At 62.7% G+C, this 23,666-nt stretch overlaps 1 protein-coding gene and 1 long non-coding RNA gene across 3 annotated transcripts; one reads left to right on the top strand and one right to left on the bottom strand.

The window, feature by feature from the left end:
- Positions 1-1,571: 1,571 nt before the first annotated feature.
- Positions 1,572-18,358, bottom strand: LOC105469359 (meteorin like, glial cell differentiation regulator). 2 transcript variants are annotated; one of them, XM_011720309.3, is made up of 4 exons: positions 17,990-18,358; positions 12,282-12,667; positions 3,490-3,549; positions 1,572-2,448 (listed from the first exon to the last, which is right to left on the bottom strand). In XM_011720309.3, the coding sequence occupies exons 1-4, from the start codon at positions 18,157-18,159 to the stop codon at positions 2,129-2,131; spliced, it is 936 nt and encodes a 311-aa protein (XP_011718611.2). In that variant the 5' UTR covers positions 18,160-18,358; the 3' UTR covers positions 1,572-2,128. The 2 variants fall into 2 exon arrangements, with proteins under 2 accessions (XP_011718611.2, XP_070938000.1); XM_071081899.1 differs by lacking the exon at positions 17,990-18,358 and adding an exon at positions 17,051-17,179.
- An 814-nt stretch (positions 18,359-19,172) lies between these two features.
- LOC105469358 (uncharacterized) lies at positions 19,173-22,504 on the top strand. The gene is made up of 3 exons (XR_979913.3): positions 19,173-20,071; positions 20,710-20,817; positions 22,369-22,504. It is a non-coding gene; the product is annotated as an uncharacterized lncRNA (long non-coding RNA).
- Positions 22,505-23,666: the final 1,162 nt, after the last annotated feature.

Here is a 23,666-nt window from a genome sequence, read left to right as displayed (position 1 = left end):
GCGTGTTTGAGGAACGTGGTGAGAAAGGCGTCCGGGCCTCTTAAGGCCTTGGGATTGGACCAGAGGAGGCGTCGGAGGAGCAGGACAAGTGGAGCTGGCACTAAGGGAGGGTGGGTCCCTGAGCGCATCGTGGCCTGACACCCGGAGGCTCTGGGCAGCAGGAGGGCACGGGTCAGAGGGAGGTCGGGCGCTTTAGCTGCTGGGAAATGTGGATCTTCCCACTGCCCTGCAACCAGCAGCCGCTGGGGGAGGCTCCCTCGTGGTACTAGGCTCACAGGCCAGAGAGAGAAGGTTCTCGTGTGCCAGCACCAGGCGCCCACCCACAGGCCCCGACAGCCTCGGCTGTCTCTCACAACAGCCTCCTGGACCCCTCCCACCTCAGCCCCGGCCCCCGACCCCAAGTGGAGACTGTTTGGTAAGCTTTGCCTTCCCCTAGTCTCTGGACCAAAAGCCCCCCAGCCCACAGGCACTTCTTAAAACACAGTAGCCTCCCATGAAGCGTGGCCTCTACTCCACCTGACACCAGGTTCGGGCCCCAGGTTCGGGCCCCAGGTTCGGGCCTACCCCCGCATCCCTGTAATTGAGGAGAGGCCGCCAGCCTGAAACCTGACCTCCTTGTTCTGCAGCCTCCTCCGGTCAGTCAACACCCCTGGAGCCAGCCCAGAAAACCCAGGTTCCAGGAGCAGGTTCTCTGCCTCCCCGCTGTGGGCTGGGCACCTGTGCTGTGGCACCCTGTTGGCAAAGGTGGGCTGTCCACCAGCCACAGGGGGACCTGGCCCAGCCCCAGCCTTGCTGCTTCAGGTCCTCACCCAGAAGCACCTGCTTCTTGTTGTGACCTGTGGGAGCCTGTAGACATGTGCTGGCTCAGATCTGAGTCGGTACACACCGGAGCTGGTGCACACCTGAGAAGGTGAAGGTCCTCCCCCGGCTGAGGAGAAGGTGAAGGTCCCTCCCCCGGCTGAGGAGAAGGTGAAGGGCCCTCCCCGGCTGAGGAGAAGGTGAAGGTCCTCCCCCGGCTGAGGAGAAGGTGAAGGTCCCTCCCCCGGCTGAGAAGGTGAAGGTCCTCCCTGGCTGAGGAGAAGGTGAAGGTCCCTCCCCCGGCTGAGGAGAAGGTGAAGGTCCTCCCCGGCTGAGGAGAAGGTGAAGGTCCCTCCCCCGGCTGAGAAGGTGAAGGGCCCTCCTTGGAACCCCTGGAGGGAGAGGCTCTGCCCACACCATGACTTTGGATTGTGGCCTCAGGAACTCAGAGAACGAGGCTGTCTCAGCCTGCAGTTGGTGGTGATTTGTTCTGGTAGCCGCATCCTTTGGGGACATGGCGTCACCAACTTAGGTTCAGACCAGCTCCTGGGCATCCAGAGACTTGCTGTGGGCTCCTGCACTTTGGGGAGGCTGGGGCCACAGGGCAGGACCTGAATTAATGGAAATGCAGCAGCAGGCGCTGACGGACAGTGGCCGGGGGGAGCAAGGCACGTCTGCCGAGGCGATGGACGCCCGTGGGGTATGTCTAGCGTGGCCCTGAACAAGGGCCGTGGGCACCGAACCTGGCGAAAGATAGACTGGCTCCTAGCTGGTCGGATCCTGGTCTTTATTCTCTGGAATGGAAACAACTAGCAGTCCGAAAAGGACTACAGCTGGCCAAGCTCATTCTTTAAAAATAAAATGAAAATAAAAAACATATTATTTGGCTCCATAAACTTCTGTCGTGAGAACAACTCTGAATGGCACCTTTTCACACGTCCACTGTGCCCAATGGCCAGCGCTTCCCCCAACACCAGACCAGACGCCGTGACTCAAAACGTCTTTAGAGAACAGTATCAAACGGCACACCAAGGCATTTTAAGACACAGGAGTTGGTTTCCTATGGACATTTCTTTTTTACCAAAAAAATATAATAACTTAGTTTGCATTTTACAGCATTTCCAATTGGCCAGGGCGTCCTTGGCTGGGAGCTCATGGGGTTGAGTGTGGTGAGAACGTCCACAGCTTGGGCACCAGGGTCAGGCCTGGGCCCCAGGCATGCGGTCCCCAGCGGGTGGCCCCCACTGCACGGCCCCACCGGGACCGCAGCACCCACCGCAGCATGTGACTCATCAGGAGAGGGAGGGCAGCGCCCCAAGGACCCCCAGGGTCAGTCCATGCCAACCTCGCACGGGTTCAGTCCCCTCTCCTGGGCGTCCCTGTACATCCTCTGGAAGTCTTTGAAGCGTGGGGCACAGCCGAGCCGCGCCTCCCCAAAGTGCATGTGGCCGGTAAAGAGAAAGTCGCCATGCCCTGGCCGCACGCCACACTCCAGCAGCGTCCTGACACGCCCCTGCCAGTGGCCGTCGCCCTCGGGCACCGGCTCGAAGACCCTGCTTTTCTGCCGATAGAGTCTGCTCACGCGCAGGTGGATGGCTGAGTCCTGCCGCTCGGGCTCGTGGGTGACTTCCTGGATGGAGCCTCGAACGGCTGTGCGGGAAAGGAGATGGAGACAGGCAGTGAGCAGGCATACGGCAAGGCCACCGCCCCTCCGCGGGCCCCCCGGCACCGTCGGGCACTGGAACGGGTAGCTGACCCCTGACTCTGCCATCTAGCGTGGAAATTCCCACAGAAAAGTACAACGTAACAGCAGGAAGCTGCCAAGGGGTGTCCCAGATAGTTAGACTTTGTCAGAAAACAGGTGCTGTCTCTACCAAGGGCCAAGCACGTAAGTGGGAAAACAGAACAAACACCTCGGTGTGTATCAGATGCTTTTCAAGTCAGAACAGCTGACACACAGGGCGCCCCTGCAGTTCTGTGTCCTGATCAGACAGACCCGGTGCGGCTCAGAGGAGAGGGTGGGCATGGGGGCAGCCTTAGGGCCGCACTTGGAAACCCCTGCCAGGCCCCGATTCCATGCCAGGGATCAGGAAAGCAGTGAGAAGGGGCCCGTCCTTGAGCTTGGAGGTGGAGTACAGAGTGGACGCGGCTTCCACGGCACCACACGGGAGGCCAAACCTTTCCCAGAGAGTGTCTGTGCAAACACCACAAGCAAAGGGGCTGCAGTCCTGGGACCCCAAAGCTCCCCCTGCAGAGCCGCAGAGCCACTGGGAGCCTTAGGCATGGAACAGCGTGAGCTCTGGTAGGGGGCAGGGAGTGTCCAACGCCAAGGTTGCTCTGGGCTGCTGATAAAATGCTGTTTACAAAGCACTTCAGCAAGACAAGCTGCTGGGAAACAGTGGACTTCAAGAGTCCCCTCGAAGAGCAATGATCTCATTTACAAAATGGGAAAATGCTTGACAGTCACCTAAAACAACCCCCGGCTCCCTCCAAGTGTGGGCGGTGGAGTCCCTGTCCCCAGGGCTGGTGGATGGCCAAGCCCAGGGCTTCCGCGGCGTGTAACCCTCCAGCAGGGTCCACGCAGTGCCGGAAGGCTGTCCTGGGCCCTGAAGAGGGACCCCTGGGCCCGAACAACTCCACGTGGCAGGAACCAGGCTCACAGGAGGTTGAAGCTACCAAGCAGACACTCACCGAAGTCGCTGGTGCAGACGGCTAGGAGCACCTCGGTGTCACTGCAGGGACGGCACGGGGCTGGGGAAGAAAGGCAGAGTCAGGAAGCAGCCTGGATGGGCAGGCTCTGGGATGCCACCCACCACAGTCAAAAGAGCGTCACACTCAGCAAAGCCAAGTCAGGGAGGTGTCCACGTCAAGGCACCTCTTGGCCAACGCGACCTCCGAGGTGAGTCGGCGGCACGTGCTGGAGGGGCCGGCAGAGCAGGAGACAGAAAACACAACCTCGGCCACGCCAGGGTCTCACCCAGGGGACCCCTCAGCCCCACCTGGACCAAAGGCACCTGCAACTCGGCCATGATGGGCACGTGCCCTGACAGTCCGGCCACGTCCCAGGGCCTTCGTGGGGAGGGGTCTTTGTGCTGTTTCCCCACTTACCTCCTCGGTGCAGCTGAGCCGGACTCAGAAATCACTCTCATGCCTGACGCAAATGCAAAGCCCACCCGGGGCTGAACCGAACCCACGGGACGAGAGTCACCCCCAGCCCGGGGCTGAACCGAACCCACGGGACGAGAGTCACCCCCAGCCCGGGGCTGAACCGAACCCACGGGACGAGAGTCACCCCCAGCCCGGGGCTGAACCGAACCCACGGGACAACAGTCACCCCCAACCCACCTCCACGGCCCACGACACCAACGCCGGGGCCACTCTCACTTCCCAGAGTCACCCCTAATCCACCTCCACGGCCCACGATGCCAACGCCAGGACCACCCTCACTTCCCAGAATCACCCTAATTCACCTCCACAGCCCACGATGCCAACGCCGGGGCCACCCTCACTCGCCAGAGTCACCCCCAACCCACCTCCACAGCTCATGATGCCGGGACCACCCTCACTTTCCAGCTCCCTCAAAGGGCAGACACTCCCCACAGCTGTGCTGCCCACTTCCCTGGGCCACGACGGCAGCGGCACCTGAGAGGAGGGTCACATCCTGCAGGACCCCCCATGCGGCTAGAAGGGCCAGCAATGCTGAGACTCCAGGAAGGGGATCCCTGAGCAGGCAGCGACGCGTCCGCCTGCCACCGGCGTGGGGCCTCACCCAGCAGCGCAGAGATCCAGTCAGGGCCATGGGCTCAGCCCCTTCTCCGGACGCCACCTGGCCGTGGGATGAGACACACCCCAAACGGCTCTCGAGCCAAGCCCCGCTCACAGACCCCCTCTGAAGCCCGAAGCCTGCAGGGCCCGGCCTCCACCAGAGAATGCAGAAAGCACAGAGGCTTCTCAGAACGAGCTCCCGCACCAGCCAAACCAGGCTTTCTCAACAACCTTCTCCCGGGGCCCAGCCCTCGCCCTGCCCTTCGCCCCAGTTTCTCAGACGGGCGGGCCACTGTGAAACAGAAACCTGCACCGCGCGTCCCCACACCCGGGATGGACTTGGGAAACGTGGTTTTATTATTTGCTCTTATTGCAGGTTTCAAGGCCTCACCTCACCTGTTCTGAGCCTCTAGGTTTTGGCCCCAAGTCTGTTAACTCAACAGAAGCTTTGAAATGTGAAATCTCAAAGACGCTGGTTTCCCCGGTGCCGTTTCACCTTCTGAAGGCTCTGAAACGTTCCTGGCCGAGAGCTGGGACAGCCTTGACGTGGGGTTCGCCGGCCCTGGAAGAAGCTAACGCCGTCTGCACCCCTGGCCGGCTGTCCTTGCTGGACTGAAGTGAGCTGAGCTCTCACCTGCCTGATGAGTGTGGGTCCGAGCTGGCTGCTGGTGACTGGCGGCCCCGGGGGACAGGGCAGCACACATACCTGGCACCTTGGCTGAGGTGGGGACAGCTGCTCAGAGAGGCCATCTGGGGTCAGGAACTTGCATGGACCCTCAGGGCCTGTACATGTGGTCAATGGAGACCCTGGAGTCTGCAGTGCCCTGGGCAAGCACAGGTGTCTGTGGGCCCCTCAGGGTGGAGGTAGGAAGGACCCAGAGATAAGGCCAGGCAGGGGTGAGGGCGCCTCCCAGCCGGGCTCAGTGCCTGACTCACCGGCCCACCCGCCTCCTCCTGCATTTGCTTCCATTAAGTTATCAGGAAAAAGAAGCTGCAGAGCAAGCACAGACTACTGGGCGCCTCGAGGCCGGTCCAGCCTGGCACTGGGGGCACCTTGAGGCCGGTCCAGCCTGGCACTGGGGGCACCTCGAGGTGGGACCAGCCTGGCACTGGGGGTACCTCGAGGCCGGACCAGCCTGGCACTGGGGGCACCTCGAAGCCGGACCAGCCTGGCACTGGGGACACCTCGAGGCCGGTGCAGCCTGGCACTGGGGGCACCTCGAGGCCAGACCAGCCTGGCACTGGGGGCACCTTGAGGCCGGACCAGCCTGGCACTGGGGGCACCTTGAGGCCGGTCCAGCCTGGCACTGGGGGGTACCTGAAGGCTGGTCTAGCCTGGCACTGGGGGCACCTCGAGGCCGGTCCAGCCTGGCACTGGGGGCACCTCTGCCATCCCAGCAACCCTGCAGAACAGGAGCTTCTGGCCAAATCCCCCTCCTGCTGCTTCGTACAGACTCACACTGCAGCCCCCACCACTGGGGCCTCCTGACCCGCAAGCTGGAAGCTGCCCAGTGGGCTCTTCTGTGGGGGCCCCGGAGTGTGGCCCACCCTCGATACTTGGTTCACCTATGTGGACCCCCATCCCACTCGCCGGCTGGGGGCCTGCGACCATGGTGGGCCTGATGCAGGCGCGTGCTGGACAGAGGCCAGGGAGGGCCAGGACAGTGCTGGGGGGATTCAAATTTCAGGCAGCATTTTTATCCTTCACAGGTGAGACTGCACCCCGGCCAGCACCTGCCCAGTGGCCACAGGGCCAGAGGTCCCAGCCCAGGACAACTCATGTGACTGAGGGTGGCCTCGGTTGAGAGAGAGCTGGTCAACAACAGAAGCCTGGTGACCACAGCCCACAAGAGGGTCCCCTCACTGAGCAGCACCCTCCGGCTGGGCAGCCATGGCAGCTGGGCTGGGCCAAGTGGTCCTGCAAGGGCAGGAGGCAGGAGGTGCCCAAAGCCCATCCTCACAGTCAGCAACGCAGTTGGGTGTGTGTGTGTCCCACCCTGGGGCAGGGGGTCTGTGTGTGGGTCCCACCCTGGGGCAGGGGGTCTGTGTGTGTATCTCCCACCCTGGGGCAAGGGGTCTGTGTGTGTCCCACCCTGGGGCAGGGGGTCTGTGTGTGTATCTCCCACCCTGGGGCAGAGGGTGTGTGTGTGGGTCCCACCCTGGGGCGGGGGGTATGTGTGTATCTCCCACCCTGGGGCGGGGGGTATGTGTGTGGGTCCCACCCTGGGGCGGGGGGTGTGTGTGTGGGTCCCACCCTGGGGCGGGGGGTCTGTGTGTGTGTCTCCCACCCTGGGGCAGGGGGTGTGTGTGTGTGTGTCTCCCACCCTGGGGCGGGGGGTGTGTGTGTGGGTCCCACCCTGGGGCGGGTGGTGTGTGTGTCTCCCACCCTGGGGCAGGGGGTCTGTGTGTGTATCTCCCACCCTGGGGCAGGGGGTCTGTGTGTGTATCTCCCACCCTGGGGTGGGGGGTGTGTGTATCTCCCACCCTGGGGTGGGGGTCTGTGTATCTCCCACCCTGGGGCGGGGGGTGTGTGTGTGTCTCCCACCCTAGGGCGGGGGGTCTGTGTGTGTGTCTCCCACCCTGGGGCAGGGGGTGTGTGTGTGGGTCCCACCCTGGGGCGGGTGGTGTGTGTGTCTCCCACCCTGGGGCGGGGGGTGTGTGTGTGGGTCCCACCCTGGGGCGGGTGGTGTGTGTGTCTCCCACCCTGGGGCAGGGGGTCTGTGTGTGTATCTCCCACCCTGGGGCAGGGGGTCTGTGTGTGTATCTCCCACCCTGGGGTGGGGGTCTGTGTATCTCCCACCCTGGGGCAGGGGGTCTGTGTGTGTGTCTCCCACCCTGGGGCGGGGGTGTGTGTGGGTCCCACCCTGGGGCGGGGGTGTGTGTGGGTCCCACCCTGGGGCGGGGGGTCTGTGTGTGTCTCCCACTCTGGGGCAGGGGAGCCCACAGGCCCAGCCGCACACGTCCCACCCCGGGGCCTGGGCGTGCGAGCGTATCCAAGCCGTAGCTCATCACCGTCTGTGAGTCACGGCCCCACGACCTCAGCGGACGGCTGAGGGGAAGGATGGAGACGCTGCCCTCACGTGCCCTGCGTATCCCGCCCTGACTCATCCGGCCAACAGCGGGGGTGTGGGGCCCGGGGGCGGTCAGCACCTGCAGCGTCGCCTGCTGAAAGCCTCTGGAGACGACTCATCGACAGCTGAGCTGGTGACAAGCACCCTGGAGACCTCCCTGTTCTGGTTCTGAGCTTTACAAAGCAGGATCAACTTCACAGAGAACACAGGGTGGACTCCAGGAGACGATCTGGAGACAGTTATTGACAGGAGCCAGGCTCATAAAGGCTGCGGAATGCGCTGGTCACAGACACGTCACATCTAGTTTCCAGGCGGTGGGGAGGGTCGGCAAAGGGTTGGAATCCTGGTCCCTCCTCGTTGGAGGGGAGGGCTGGGGTGTGGACATCTCAGGACCGTCACTCAGGAGCTGGCATGAACAGGGTGGGAGGCACCAGCACGGTGGGGTTGGGGAAGCTGCTGTGGGGACTTAGGTTGGACAGCAGGTGTAAGTGGAGGGGCGGTGCCGTAGGTAAAAGCAGGACCGGCTGGTTCCGAGGAGAGGCTGAGAACGACAGACACCGACCGGTCCGGCAGGACTGCCCAGGTAAGGACAGCCAGAGGGACTCACATAGTTCTGACGGGAAACCTCTGTGGCCAGGACTGCCGGGTCTCCCACGCAGCTGGTGACGCGGGAAGGCGGGGACACGCTGCTTTCAGAGGAGCTGGTGACGGGGACAAGGTGCTTTCACAGGAGCCAAGAACAGGGAGCAGTGGGTAGGGGTGGAGGGTGGGCTCCCGTGGGCTCGAGGACCCAAGGCCGAGCTCCCAAGGCTGCCATTGTCACCGTCGCAGTGAGGTCGCACTCCAGGCTGCAGTCCATTGCTGGGGGGCCCCGGGGGTGTTGGCCCAACGGCCCCTGCCCTTCCCTGCCTCCCTCTCTTTCTCCCTCCCTCTTCCTGGTGAGGAAGCTGGCAGGGGCCACGCCCTTCCTCTCCGCAAGCCCGGAGATGGTTAAAATGAAAATTATAGTGGCTGGAAAGAAGCCACCAAGCAGGAAGCCAAAGATGGACGAGAGATGGGACGCCTTGGAAAAAAATCAGCCCCTCTCCTCTGCCTCCAGGAAATAATGAGAATTATCTTCCACACTTTTCCACCCATCCCTCCCACCATCAAGGACTTCTCCAAACTCTGAGGCTCCTGGAGGGGGCTCATCGGCAGGGACTCTATGCCCGCCAAGCTGGTCATTCACCTACGGGCTCAGCCAGGGGCAGGACTGTAAAGGGAGGGGGCGTTGAGGCCCCTGACACGCTGCAGGACTCCGGCGTCCTGGAGAGCCAGGGATGGCACCGTGTGTTTATGATCAGCATCAAGGCAGCGTTCCCTCCCCTCCCACTGTCTGTGTCCACGATGCTGCTGCCCAGCCCTGGGCACCTGCTCACTGGGGCCTGCACCCCAAGCTCCAAGCAGGCATGACCAACCCAGGAGCACCTGACACATGGCCCTGGGAGGTGGTGAAGGACAGACTGGAATCCTGGGACCTGCCTGGACTGCCTAGGGTCTGTGTTCCCCAGAACCAGACAGAGCCCCCACCCACATTCCCCAAGCCACTGAGCGGTGCCCGTTTCCCGGATGCACTGGCCTGGGAACAGCAGCCCCACACAGCCTCAGCCAGGTCTGCTGGGCACAGGTCTGGGCACGGCCTGGAGTTGCACCTGTCCACTCTCTGCACCTCCCATCCTGCAGAGTTTCCTCAGCATCCAAGGAAGGCGCCCGTGTTGCCTGCGGAAGCGGCCAGTTCAGGGCTGGGAGGTCCTGCCCACGGGTAACCAAATCCCAAGGTCCTGGGGCCGGGTCCCCTCCCTCCTGGCCCTGTCTGTGCCCCTGCAGGAACAGCCTGGCCCTGTGTTCTGGCCAACTCCAGGTTATCAGTGCCACGTTTATTCAAGGAAGCCGATTACGGAGCACGAAGGTGCCACGATCACGCCTACAAGAACCACCAGAGCAGCGGGTTTCCTCCTGGCTGGGCAGGGGATGGGGCTCACACCCCAACTCTTGTCCGGGTTTCCAGCCCATGGAGCCTCTGTTCTCGTAAATCAGCCCAAACTGGACCTGCTGACTCACAGATGAGCTCGTCCACCTCTCGGCGGGTCGCCCACGCCAGGCCAAAGGCATAGGAAAGGCATAGGCACACCTCAGGCTCAGCAGGGCTGGCGCTGCCCGGCTCAGCCTCCATCGGCTCTCGCAGCTGCAGCAAGTGCAGGAACGGGAGACAAGGGAAACCGCGGCGCTGGCTGGACAGAGCTGGGGAGCCGGCCTCGCCCAGGGGACAGCGTCACTGCTGCCAGATGGCCGGCACCGACATTCCACATTAGGTACCCATTCCTGCGGCATTAAGGGCTTAGGGGCCCCCGTCCCCTGATGAAAGGCAAATACCCTGGGGACAGGCGATGCGTCAACCTCCTCGGATCCCTCCTGCCCCTCGACCCCATCAGGATAGGAGAGGCCTCTCATGAGGGCCCTGGAGGTGCTCAGCCCAGGGAGGGGCCCTGCACCTGTGCCTGTTCCCGTGGAGACGCCAGGCGTCGGGTGGGTCCCAGCTCCGGGGCCCCCGGTGAACCTCCGAGTCTGGGCCCCTGTCCTCAGTTCCAACGGTCCCTGCACGTCTGCTTCCTCAGATGGACAACCCATCAGGCACAGAGCCCTGGAAATCACCTCAGGCTCGGTTTAAGCAGGTGCCACAGGGTCACCAGGTGTGAACAAGGAAACCCCAGCACCTGCCTCACAGGACACAGCAAAGTTCTGGGACCCCCAAGCCAGCCTGACATGTACTGGGCCACAGTCCTGCGCAGGACCCCACAGGCCCAGGAGGCACACGAGGGCGAGCGAGGACCCATGGCCAAATGCCTGCTCTGGTCCCTCGGGGCTCAAGTCACTCCTCACAAGAGGCCGCTGCCTCCCTGCGACCCCACAGGACCCCAAGGCAGCTCAGCCCCGACCCTCATGTGCCTCTCCAAAACCCACCCACCGCCCCAGCTTACACAGGGCCTGGAGGCCTCGGACCCCACCCCCAGAGGCAGGAGAGACAGTCTCTGTTCCCAAAGGAGAGCTCACAGGCTCCATAAGGGTCACCCCAGCCGACAAGCAGAACCATTGATTTCCACTGGAAGTGTCGAAATTGGGCCTGTGCTGTGTGGACGTCCAGGTGTGCATGGCAGGGACTGACTGTGCTGCAGCCTCTTTAAGAATCTCACCCAGAAGCAGAACAAAGCTCAGGCCACAGAGCACGTGACCTGCAGCCCAACGTCTTCAAAACCAATCATCACTTCAATCAGCAGAAAGAATGTTCACAAGTCACTAATATCTGGCCTGGCACCTTTACCTCCGGTTAGAAAGACTGAACTTGGTGCTTGGGTTTCTCTAGGTTTTGTCTCATTGTGAGTTTCTCTCCAGGACCCCCAGAGCAAGGCTGGTGCCCCCTCCCCCAGATCCCCCACCCACCATAACTGTTGGTGACCAAGATAAAGGCCGCTGTGGTTAAAGTTTTATCCAGCGTGCAACCAACCACAGCACAGCTGAGTTTGCACCAGTGTCCAGCCCTGCGGGTGCTGAGGCCCAAGGGGCAGTCAGAGCTCATGGGCCAGTCAGGATTCCAGGCAGACGGCCCTACGCTCACTCTGTAAATGACCAGTCCATTTGGGAGAGATTTCAGAGAGAGACGGAAAACTGATCTAGGTCAAGAACATAGAACACAAAAACGTGGGCTCCCATTCAGGATAAAAGTCTGCACACCTGAGGCTGAGGCCACACAGACCATGGAGGTCACACAGCCCACAGGTGCCTCCCGGGACCTCATGCCTCCTGGTGTCTACCCTCAGAATTTTCTAGAGACCAACACAGCCCTCCACAAAGGACCTGTCCCCCAAGCACAGGCGTCCACAGATGCCACGTGACAACTCCACTCCCTGCTGGCCACACAGGGAAGCTGTCTGCTTATCGTACCCACAAGACCCGTCGGGGACGGGGGTGGCCCCAAGTTCTGGGCATCACAGCTGAGCACCGCTCCAGGCTGAGTCAGTCTCAGCTCCCACCCAAAAATTGACGTTTCAGGGCCTTTAGCTGACACCAGAAACACCCAGCCAATTCCCAGGGCAGTTTGAATGACAAAAGCACCCGTTTCAAAGGCACTTCACCATCCACAAGCACAGGGGTGTGTCTGACCCAGCAATGGCCCAGCCGCCCACAGGGGGACGCTCGCCATGCTCCCCAGACACACCTCCCGGGAGACAGGCCCCGCTTCGCCAAGGCCGTGCCGCCCAGAACACTGACCCAGATGGGCCAGTCTTTTCAAAGGTGGTTTTAGTGGGAAAGGCTGCATCTCAAAGATGGTTTAGCTTGGCCGTCCCGCACCCCCCACACCATGTCACACCCCTAGGAGGGCCCCTCTGCGGGTGCCAGTGCCCCCAAACCCCAGTCACCCGTGGGGTTCTTTGGGTAAAACGTCATGTCCGAAGCACAGACACAGGAGGGTGTTCACCAAGGCTGAGCAGACGAGGGGGCAGGAAGAAATCAGACACCTGTCAGATCACAGCCCCACAATGACAAGGCCTGCCACCCCGGACAGGGGAGCCCGCGCCAGCCCACCACCCCCGACCCGGGCAGGACACTCACCAGACAGCTCGTGCAGGTCTGACGCCCTGTGCCTCCTAATCAGCTCATACTGGAAGCCCGTGGTCCTCCGGCCGATATCCTGCTGCGGCGTGGCCTCCACGAACAGGCCGCCCTGCTCCAGGCCAAAGCACTGCACCCGGCCGGGCCTGCCATCCCCGTCCGGTACCAGCAGTCTCAGTTCTCCAGTTTTTTCCAAATAAATATTGGCCCCCGAGGAGTCCCTGAAGGGCTTGATGCACACAGTCAGGTGCCGGGCAGGCGAGAAGGTGTTGGGCCGCAGGTTAACGATGAGAGCACCTGTCGGGTACATCCACTCCACAGCGCCCGCCGCGCAGCGCAGATACACCTGCTCCACCTCCTTCCTGTGCGTCTCGTGCGTCAGCCCACTGCAGAGGACAGACACGTCAGCCAGGCCCGGAGCTGAGGCTCCTGCCCCCAGCACACACCCCACCCACACCCACAGACAGCCAGTAAGGATGACACCTCTCAAAATGATGGCGGCTCACGGACCCACCCGCTGCCAGCCACAGGTGCCACACGGACCCCTGCCCGTGAGGCAGGCCGGCGCCATCTCCGCCCTTCGGCACAGGGGACCCACCCAGTTCCTTCCAGTGCATCTGCACCGAGAGTCATGGTGGGGCCGAGCTCCCAGGAATGCAGGTGGTGCTGGCCCCCAGGCTCTCCAGACACCCTCCAACACTCAGAGTGTGCGCCTCTGCTGCCATAGTGTCAAACACCAATCTCTGCAGTGTTCCTGAATCAGGGTGGCTGGAGGTGCCGGGGCAGTGGGAGGGAGCCCGAAGGAAGGGATGGATTCCTCCGGAATATCACGGAGTATCATGGAAACACCAGCAGGCCCTGTGTACCAACTCTGGTTCCAGATGACCACGAGGGCTGGGACGCTAGAGGTAAAGTGACGGTGGGACCCCACGCTAGAGGTGCGTGAAGGAGAAACCCTGGGATGCAACCTGCCCAGAGAGCAGCTTTTAAATTAATCCAGAGGGCTGGCAGTTTGGGGGGAAGGAGATCCTAGATGAGTTTTGTTTTTAGCACCTAATTAAGCATAGATGTTTGTACATTTTTCAAAGTAATGATTTGACCGTTTTCTGCAAGCCTGAAGACCCTGCACTGCCGACAGTGTGTGTAAAAATAAGCTATCGTTAAAGCAAGATTCACTACAAAAGCGAGGTGAACTTCCTCCACAGGGTGAGGATTCGGGCGGGGGACTACTGTGTGAGTAGCAAGCTAAGTTTACCCCCATGAACGCTAAATAGAAAAAAATGAAGTGTGCTTGGAGAGGCAGGTCCTGAGTAGAAACAGTTATATTTTCGAGAAACTGAAACATCAAAAACCTTACACTTCTTCTCCACACTTTCATGTAAATGCCAGCTCGTGGCTAACAGTCACATCACAACCACCAAGTGGGCCTGGAACTAACCCAGTGACTTCAACTAAGTGTTTTATTACACGAAACTGGGTTCGGAGCAGATCTCAGACAGGTTCACCCACATTCTTAGGATTTTTATGTGAAATAAGCAACGCTCTTTCCAGAGCCCTGGCCTGAGCGAGTCACCACAAACCCTTTCGGCAGCAGAGAAAATGCGTAACATATGGTTTGCATTTACTGCTGCTGACTCACACTCTCGGCCCCCAAACCTCACTTTTCATAGGCTGCAGGCCACATCAGAGGGAGGTGTCGAGGGGTGCACTCCTCCTCACCCTCTCCCCACCCCCACAAGGCCCTAGGTCATGAGTGGCCACGCCGCACCGGCTGCCAGGATCACACACCCAGAACAGACTCACAAATTACAGTCCATAAAGCTCACGCAAGCTCATCTAACACGTATGTGGGGAAGGGCATGATGATCGTGCTGTGTGGAAACTGGACTCAGTGGAGAGTGTGGCTGACACACTCGGCTACAGTCAGTTCCCTCCTTATGCAGCCTCATCGTCGTGTCCCTCCCTCCCGACTCTGGCATCGAGGCCACTGTCCTCCTGCCCCTGCTCAGGCACCGAGCCTCAGCCCTCTCTCCACATACACCATCCTGACACGTTGCCTCCTCTCGGGGGGTCCTGAAGCTCGAGGGAGTGGGCTCTGGTCACCTCTGACAGTACTGCCTTCATCGAGCAGGGGAGGGGAACAGCCACAAATCAGCAGGGGCGGAGGGCACCCTCCTGGGGACAGGCAGCCAACCCACCTCTGCCCAGGGGGAGGCCAACTCGAGCCTTGGGGCCATCCTGGCCTAGCACATGCTACCTGCATCTGGTGGGCACATCTGGCTCCACCCACTCAGAAGACACTGGGCAAAAAGAGGACGAGGACAAAACGAAGGTGGACACAGAAGAAAGAAGGCACCCGGCTACCTCACCCTTCACCTAACGTCTTCTCAGCCCACTCAGAGGGGTCTGCACCCAGCGCAGGGCCTGCTGCCCTCTTTTCTCACATTCTTGCGAAACATCCAGACCAACGGGACTCCAGCTAGGCCAGTGACATGGGAATTTTCACATTAAAATCAGTAGCATGTGATGCACAAGACCCATGTAGATTAAAAAAAAAGTAAAACGATGCGTCCTTCAGCCTGGGACCCAGCAGACCTCGGCACGAAGTCCAAGACTCATGGTCTGTGCTGGTTCCTACCAGAAAATCGAGCGCCTCAAAGTTCTCACCTCCAAATATCCAGCACCTCAGCAAACCTGGAAACAGAGTCTGTTTATGCAAAATTGGTGGCATTGCAAAAATGTGACATATTTAATGGTCAAGGATGAGGGCATTTTGTGATTTTCACAGGAGATGCAGGTGACACACACACAGTTCTGTTGTGATAAAACTAAACTGTGCAGACAAAACTGTGGTTCTGTCCAACTTTAGGAAACTGGCAAGATTGATTTGATGTTGGATAAACGGACTCAACAGATGCATTTTTAATAGTCAGCAAAGGTTAGCACCCAGGTGGACATGCTTGTGGGGCACCTTCGTGGAAAGGAGGGCAAATCCCAAGTGGATCAAGGGACTCGCTGAAGGAGGCAGTGCAGGTGCACTGGAGTGTTGCTGAGGCACCAGCCCACACACCACAACTCTGAGTCACCAGGACAAAATGCCCGGCTCCTGTACGAAAGTCAGGAAGGGCTTTGAACCCACTGGCAGGTTACCTTTCCTCTCCCCACCTTGCATGAGAGACAAACCAGGTGTGACCGCACCTGCGATGCCTGGGCTGACACAAGTGGGAAAGTTCATGGTCCACCTTTATGGCCACTGGCTGATAAAGACAGGGCGCTGGTCCTGCCTCCCCCAAAGGGAAAAAGGTTTCATCATCTCCTACTTAATTGCTTAGAAGAAAAACCCAGCAACAGAGGCTGTCAATGCCTCACCAGTGTCATGAGGGGCAATTTTCATCAGGGGATGAAAATCCACCCAGCACACCAGTGCTCGCTCCACGCTGTGCTTCTTCAGGACAGCTGGTAAAAAGTCACAAACACTGGAGGGTCGCAGGCAGGCCGGTGCACTCCAGTTTCAACAGCGAGTCACTGATTTGTGAAGTGTGTGGATCAACGGGGCAGTGATTACAACAAAAGGAAGTCTCACTTATGCCCCAGAAACACAGCCAGGCCCCGTGTCCCCTCCAGATCACACCTGCAGCTCCAGCAGCCCCCACAGTTGCCCTCTGCCAGGCTCTGCAGGTGGGGGTGGGGGGCCCTCCGGGGAGTCTGAGGCCAGGAGCACGCTGGCAACGACGGGGCGAAGAGGGTCTCCGGGTAGACCGGAGGGTGCACAGGTCCTGGAGGGCAAAACACTCCTGTCCCGCTGCCATCACCCGGCTGGAGGAGCCGCCCGCCCCTGGAGGTGGAGGGGTGGCCTCCCACCCCCCCGTGGCTCCCTACCGCGCCCTCCGGGCCCCAGGAGACGCCGCCTCCCACGGAGCACACAGTCCCCTGACACCCTGAAAAGGCTGCCGGCTCCTTCTCAACACACTCAGCCTGGGCGGCGGGGACTGCGTTTCTGGTTTCGGTCTGCTGAAGCAGAACGCCCCAAGGCCTCGGTTTAGGGGTGCACTGACCCGCCCGGCAGAGGCAGCGAGCCGGAATTCAATCACCACGCGGGGGCAAGGGCGGCCCCAGAAGAGCTGTCAGCCTCGGAGGCTCCCAGCCAGCTCCGCTGGCGCCAGCGTTCCCGGCCGACCCTCCCCCAGACCTCCGTCCGCCCGCGGCCCAGCCTCAGCTCCCGCGTCCCCGCTCGGCCGGCCGGGAGGCTTCTGCCGAGAAGGGAGGCGGCCGCTCCCGGGACAGCCGGGCACCGCCCACGGCTCTCTGGGGTGAGTCTCCCTCCCAGCGCCCCGCCCCTTCCCCCGGGAGGCTCCGCTGGGGGGTGACCGTGGCTCCCCTTCCCCGGGGAGGCTCCGCTGGGGGGTGACCGCGGCTCCCCTTCCCCCGGGGAGGCTCCGCTGGGGGGTGACCGTGGCTCCCCTTTCCCCGGGAGGCTCCGCTGGGGGGTGACCGCGGCTCCCCTTCCCCGGGGGAGGCTCCGCTGGGGGCGCTGGGGGGTGACCGTGGCTCCCCTTCCCCGGGGAGGCTCCGCTGGGGGGTGACCGCGGCTCCCCTTCCCCCCGGGAGGCTCCGCTGGGGGGTGACCGCGGCTCCCCTTCCCCGGGGAGGCTCCGCTGGGGGCGCTGGGGGGTGACCGCGGCTTCGCAGAGACCGAGAACGGAGGCTGCGGTCCGGGGAGACCCGCGCCTGCCCCGCGGACACCAGCCCCGCACCGGCTCTGCCCCGACCTTCTCGGGAAACAGCTTCGCTCGAAATAACCGCGTGACTCGGTGCCCGGCGGGGGCGGCGGCCGGCGGGCGGGGCACGGGCCGAGGGGAAGCGGGACCCGGGCCCAGGCCGGCCCGGCCACGGCTTTCCGGGAGGCGCGCGTCACTCGGGTCCCCGCGCATCTGCGAACTCCGGAACTGGCGACTCCGAGGCTCGCGCAGGGCGGGTTCGGCCGCGGTGCCCTCGGCGCCCTGGGATTCGCGTGGGAGCAGCGGCGGCTCCCGAGGGGCACTCGCGGCTGGCGCTGCTCTCAGCGGCCACACTTGAGTTAAAAAAAAAAAAAGTCCTCGGCTGCCACCGCGGGTGGGCGGAGGGGGGGTCGCCCAGCGCAGCGCGCGCCGCGGCCAAGGGCGGCCTGACCTTCACGGGGCAGGGGCGGGGGGCCCGGCCGGAGCCGCACTCGGCCCGGTTCACAGGTGCCCGCCCGCGGCTCCCCGAGACAGAAGTGGCCCCCGCTGCGGTCCGCGCCCGTCCCCCGACACCGCCGCTCCCTCCCGCGGCCGCCCCCTCCCGCTCTGGCCCGGGGCGGCCTCGGGGCGCGCAACTCCCGGAGCCTGCAAGGAAGGGCCCGAGCACCGACCCCCGCCTGTCCCCGGGATGGGGTCGCGGGACCGGCGGCCCCCGAGGCTCGGACACGCGCGGAGCCGGGACCGACCCTGCCGCGCTGCAGGCGCGCCTCCCCCGGGCGTCCTCCGGGCCAGGGACCGGGACGCCGCAGGCTCTTTTGTTCTAGAACCGGGGGCGGGGGACAGTGGGCACCGGACTGGGCCTGGAGAGCGGCCCCCGGAGCCTCTGCCCCGCGCTCGCCCCTGGCCGCGCCCCCGCACGCTCGGCCGGCCCAGGACGGGAGGGGACGCGAGGGGAGGGGGCCGGGCCGGGGTCGCGCCGCGCACACTCACCTCCCCTTCCAGCTGCACAGGTCGCTGGAGTACTGCGCGCCCGCGCCGCCCAGCAGCACGGCCGGGAGCAGGAGCAGCAGCAGGAGCGGCGGCGGGGGCGGGCCCGGGGCGGGGGGTCGCGGCCACAGCTGCCCCGCACGCCCCCAGGCCGCCCGCGCCGCGCCCCGCATGCTCTGGCTCCGGCTCCGCCGCCCGGCCCCGCGTCCGCGCCCCGCGGAGCAGACCCCGGAGCCGGCGAGCCGGGCGGGGGCGGGGGCGGGGCGGGCTTCGAGTCCGGGTGGTCACGTCGCGCGCCCCCCGAGTCCTCCGCGCGGCCGCCCGCCCATCCCGGCCCGCTGGAGCCGCTGGAGCCGCTGGAGCCGCTGGAGCCGCTGGAGACGCGCGCACTGGTCCGCGCCCGCCGCCGCCGCCGAGCCTCTGAAGTTGACGAGTCCGAGTCCGCCCGGCCGGGCTCAACCGGGGGGTGGGGCCCACCCGCCGCCCCGCCCCGCCCCGCCCCGCCCCGCCCCGCCCCGCCCCGCGCCGGAAACTCCTCCCGGGGCGCCCGGCCGGACGCGCAGACACCGAGTCAGCAGCGAATCGGGGGCGCGGGCGCCGGAGCGGGGGCGCTGCAGGAGGAGGGGGCGCGCCGGGCCGCGAGCGGGGTCCGCAGGGAAGAGCCCGGCCTGGAAAGCGGAGTCCGGGGCGCGAGGGGGTGCGAGGCGGGGGCGGGGTGGAAACCCGAGACCCCCTTGTAGTGGCCGACGCGAGCTGCGCCCGCCCCTGCCGACCCCCCGAGGCGGTGCCGGGGCCCCATCCTGCGCCCCATCCTGCCCCCCATCCTGCCCCCCATCCTGCGCCCCATCCTGCCCCCCATCCTGCGCCCCATCCTGCGCCCCATCCTGCCCCCCATCCTGCGCCCCATCCTGCGCCCCATCCTGTGCCCCATCCTGCCCCCCATCCTGCCCCCCATCCTGCCCCCCATCCTGCGCCCCATCCTGCCCCCATCCTGCCCCCCATCCTGCCCCCCATCCTGCGCCCCATCCTGCCCCCCATCCTGCGCCCCATCCTGCCCCCATCCTGCCCCCCATCCTGCCCCCCATCCTGCGCCCCATCCTGCCCCCCATCCTGCGCCCCATCCTGCGCCCCATCCTGCCCCCCATCCTGCGCCCCATGCTGCGGCAGCCCCGGCGTGGAGCGGTGAAGGAGGCCCCGGCCCGGCCGATTCTGGGTCCCCCGCGCCTCGCCAGCCGGCGGCCGTCAGGGGCGATCCGGGCACCCCGAGCCCGGCAGAGTTGGTGCCTCGGGAGTTCCCGGCTCCCTCCTGACCGGGGACGTGCGGCCGCCGCGCCGGGGCCTCTGCCGAGCGCTGCCCACTCCTCGCTGCGGACACCCGGGGCCAGACGGTTCTCGGGGTGGGGACCTCCTGCGCCTGGTGGGATGTTAGCAGCACCCTGGCCCCCGCTCTCCGGTTATCAGCAGCAACCCCCGCCCCAGCTTTGACACCTAAACTCTGCAGATGAGGCCGAACCCCGCCCCGCCCCCGTGCCCCGGGGCAGAATCACCTGCTCGAGTGTGGTCGTTCCCCGGGTGGTCACCGCGGCCACCACGTGCCTGAACCATTGCGGGGGACAGCGGAGACCCCCGCCCGGACTGGGGAGGCCCTACAGACTCAGGCCGGAGAGGGGGAGCGAGAGGGTGCTGAGGGCCCGCCAGGCGGGAGAGGCCGGGGCTGGCCCTCCAGGCGGTCCCAGCTGCGATCACAAGCTGGCTTCTCTGTGCCGCGGGTCAGTGGCCTTGCCGGAGACTAGTCAGCTCCAGAGCCGAGCGCAGCATCCAGTGATGGGGAAGCTTGGCCTTGTCCCCTTTTCCAGCCAAGATACCTTCCAGGAGGACTTGCAAACGACCTGTGCAAGTCTGAATAACTGGGTTGTGACTACCAGAGGAGGTGGGGAGAGGGCTTTGACAATTGTGGGTCTGCAGGGATAGAAGTCACCGGCAAAGGTGGGTGGAGCCGAGCCCCCAGCCCAGGAAAGCTGGAACAAGGGTGAAGGCCTGAAGAACTGGAAGGCGGTGACAGTGACCAGTGAAGGTAGTTTCATGGTAAGGATCTGTTTAGCGCACCTACTCCATCAGAAACCTGCAGCCAGGACCTTGCCCAGCACACCAAGTGACATCGCACTGGGGCTCGAGGTCTGGTTGAGGTGCATTTCGGAGCTTGGGGAATGCCCCACCCGCCCCCATCTGCTCTAGGATTGTCCCTCCCACCACCCCCATACTGCAGGTACCAGGGTGCCCAGGCTGCGGTGGAGAGGGACCTGTGGCTTCACACCTGTGCACACCTGTGCAGTGCACAGCAACCACTTTCCATGTCCTCCAAGCCTGAGACAGCAGCCCCCCCAGGCCCGGTCCACACCTGAAGGGCCACATGGCCTGTCAGGGTCCAGATCATCACACCGTAGAAGAGGCAGGGGCAGTGCTGGGACCTCTTGAGTTATAGATGCGGACGTGGGGAACTCACGCCCTGTGGTGGCCTGCTTAGGGTCTCAGAGCCCCTGGTGGCTGCTAGACCGAAGCAGAGAGGCCACCTCTGGGCAGCAGGCAGCTGGTTCCAGCCTAGGCTGGGGCAGAGATCTGCCACCTGGCGGGATGCCCAGCCTTCTGTGCCCAGCAGGCTGTCCTAAGACTGGGATCGTATGATGGTGAGTATGGGTCCCATGTGTGCTTTTCAACACCCATAGAAAATACAACACAAGAGTGCATCCTGATGGAGACTTCAGACGTTTGTGATAATAACGGATCAATATTGGTTCTTTGCCTGTCACACGCCTACACCCTAATGAGAGAAGGTAATCGTAGGAGAAAGTGGGTCAGGGAGAGGGGGTGTGGGGGACCTCTACCATCTGCTTGGTGTTTCTGTAAACCTAAAACATTAAGTCTGCTAATTAAAACGAAACAAAACGAGGGTAAGAATGCTTGCTGGCCAGTATTCTTGGAAGAAGCTGATGTATCTTGGGAAAGGGGCCTGGCCCTTTCCACCCTGGGACTGTGGTTCCCCAAGCTGTTCCCCTGAGGAGGTTTACACCTCAGAGGCATTGGGTCCTCCTGAGCACCTCTGCTGCCCCTGTCCTGGCCCAGCAAGGCCACCTACAGATGAGACGGCCCCTGTAGACGGGGTTCCTGGTGTCAGGAGGTATCAGGCTCCTAGAGGATGCAGGCTGAGATGGTCAAGGCTGTCTGGGGGTGTTCCGGGTGTTCCCAGTCACTGCCCCTTGTACCTCCAGACCCTGAGGGGCCGATTGCGAACCAAAAGGATCCCAGCCAGTCGTGGCGTGTGGCCCTCCGCGTGGTCCTCTGGGAGGCTCTGCGAGGAAAGGGCCTTGGGTATGTTTGTCCCTGGATGTCTGGGAAGAGGCTGCTTCCCAGTGAGCATGTCATGGGGTTAGACCCAGGAAGGGGCCACGGCACCATCCCCGCCACCCACTTGTGGGAAGGAGCTGGTCTTCGCAGCTTTGCATGAAGCTCTGATACTTCCTGCCTCGGCTGGAACGTTGAGGCTGAGCTGTGGAATCGGAAAGCTCCAGAACCCCCAGGATCACGCCTGCCTATTCCCTGTACCGGCGGGCCCTGCAGTGATGCTTCTGCATCCTGGGAGACGGCAGCTAAGGGGCCTGGGCCAGGGGGGCCTGTGGCCCAATCCTAGGTCTACATCAACCCTCTCTCCTTCCTCATCCATCCATTCCCTCGAGAAACAGCTCTCAGGCGCTTCCTGGGCAGACGTCTGTAATAAAAAGTTCTGGGTGCACCCTGGGCAGTCCTTCTGTGCCCCACCAAGGTCTGAGGCCTCAGAAAGCAGGACGTGGCCTCCCACGTCTGAGGACCACGACCCACTGTTAGGATCGAGTGACCTTGGCAGGGTCACCTCTGTGTATTTGACCTGGCAGTTTTTATCACATGCATTGCAGGGAGCCATCACCTGGAAATTTGCTGGGGTGGGAGGCTGTGGGATTGGACCCCTTTCTCAGCCTTTCCTATGGCAGGTGCCTGCAGGCCCTGTGGGGTGGTGGACGGACGTGGCTCGGACGTCAGCTCCCGGCTCTGGGTCACGCATGTGGCGGGGCTGGAGTCTGTTTCTGAGCCTCGGTTACCTGCAGAGTGGGTCTGTTCTTGATTCCCAGGGCGTTGTAGGGTTTGTGATGTCAGCGTTCAACGCCACATCCCCAGCTGGGAGCTGATAGCTGAGGGCCTGTGTTCAAAGGCACCACCCGGCTGTCGCCAGGGCTTGGGGCCCTCGTGGGGCCGGGCAGGGAGAACCCCTCCTGTTGTGCTCCCCACGGCTGTGAGTTCTTTGAGCCACTGGTACAACCCAGTGGACTTTAATGATATTATTTTTTGCCCAGTCTTGAGGTTTTCAAATGTCTGTTGACGGCCATTGTGCTGCCCAAGATGACCAGTCACCTGAATCCACTCGCTAAAGAAGCAGCTCCTCCCGGAGAAGCTGGATTCCTCCAGAAAAACATTAAACGGTTTCCCCAACTGTGTCCAGGACATTTTCTCTTTAAGCATTTGAAAAATACTGGAGAACGTCCACCAGTCTGTTGTTCACGTGAGAACAGTTCATCCCACGGCCCCACTCAACCACCACCTCCCAAGTCTTTGCCACCCATTTCCCCTCCCAGGCCATTTTTGCCGACCTTCCCGTGGGGATGTAATTATCATAATTGTGGTTGAATGATACGTGGAGAGCCTATGCTTGTAACTTAACATTCAGCAACTTCAATGAGCAACATGTAATTACTACACGAAACAGCCATGGACGCCAGCCAGCCTCCACCTGATAACCTTCAGTGTGTAATTCTTCCTGAAACCCCTCCTTAACCTAATTTGCTGTCATGTCTTGCTGTCTGTGCGTCAGAGAAAAGTGGCAGGGGGGAGTTTCCTTGAGTCGGATACAAGTCCAGGCCAATGCTGGCCGGCTCTCTGACCTTGGGTGGTACTCGCCCCCAGGTTGGCCAGCGGAGAGAGGCTGCCGGCTGCCAGCTCAGCAGTGAGAGACAGTCGTGTGGCACGCTGACCCCACGCTGTCCTAGCTGTTGTTCACAGCCGCTGCTCTGGGCAGCATCTCACCCTCTGCCCCGCCGTGAGCCGACCGTGGGCCCCAGGGGTGGTGAGCTGTAGTGACTCTGCCATCTCAGACACTCGGACCCCACAGGAAGGAGGGGTCCCTGGCCACTGCAGGGTGGTGTCAGGAGGGGCCATCTACAGTACAAGGTGGATTTGTACACGGAGGTGGACATCTGCGTGGACCCTGGCCACGGCCGGTCAGATGTGCTCAGGCAGGACCGTGAGCCCAGTGATGACATGCTGAGGTCCGGCCGGCCAGCCACACGCAACAGGCCTGTGGTCACCCAGGACATCAGCTGAGGGCCTCAGCCCACTCGTTCTGGAGGACGCTCATGGCAGAAACGCCTCGGAAGGAACCGGCATCCCCACTGCCTTGGGGGAGAGGGAGTGTCCCACATGCCAACTACCAAAAGCCTGAAACTCAAAAACGTTGAAGGCCAGTGTGCAGGGCACCCACGCATCCTCTGGCTCCGGCTGAGGGCTGCTCCTCTGTTTTGTGCACACACACATTTTCCCCTGGGCCATTTGGGAGCTGCAGAGGCTGTGACCCTTTGGCCCTAACCATGGGAGCAGG

This window comes from Macaca nemestrina, chromosome 17, assembly GCF_043159975.1.
Source record: "Macaca nemestrina isolate mMacNem1 chromosome 17, mMacNem.hap1, whole genome shotgun sequence".
In the NCBI taxonomy this organism is placed as follows: Eukaryota; Metazoa; Chordata; class Mammalia; order Primates; family Cercopithecidae; genus Macaca; species Macaca nemestrina.
The sequence above is the reverse complement of the archived record's forward strand: the minus strand, read 5'-3'. Positions and strand labels throughout refer to the sequence as shown.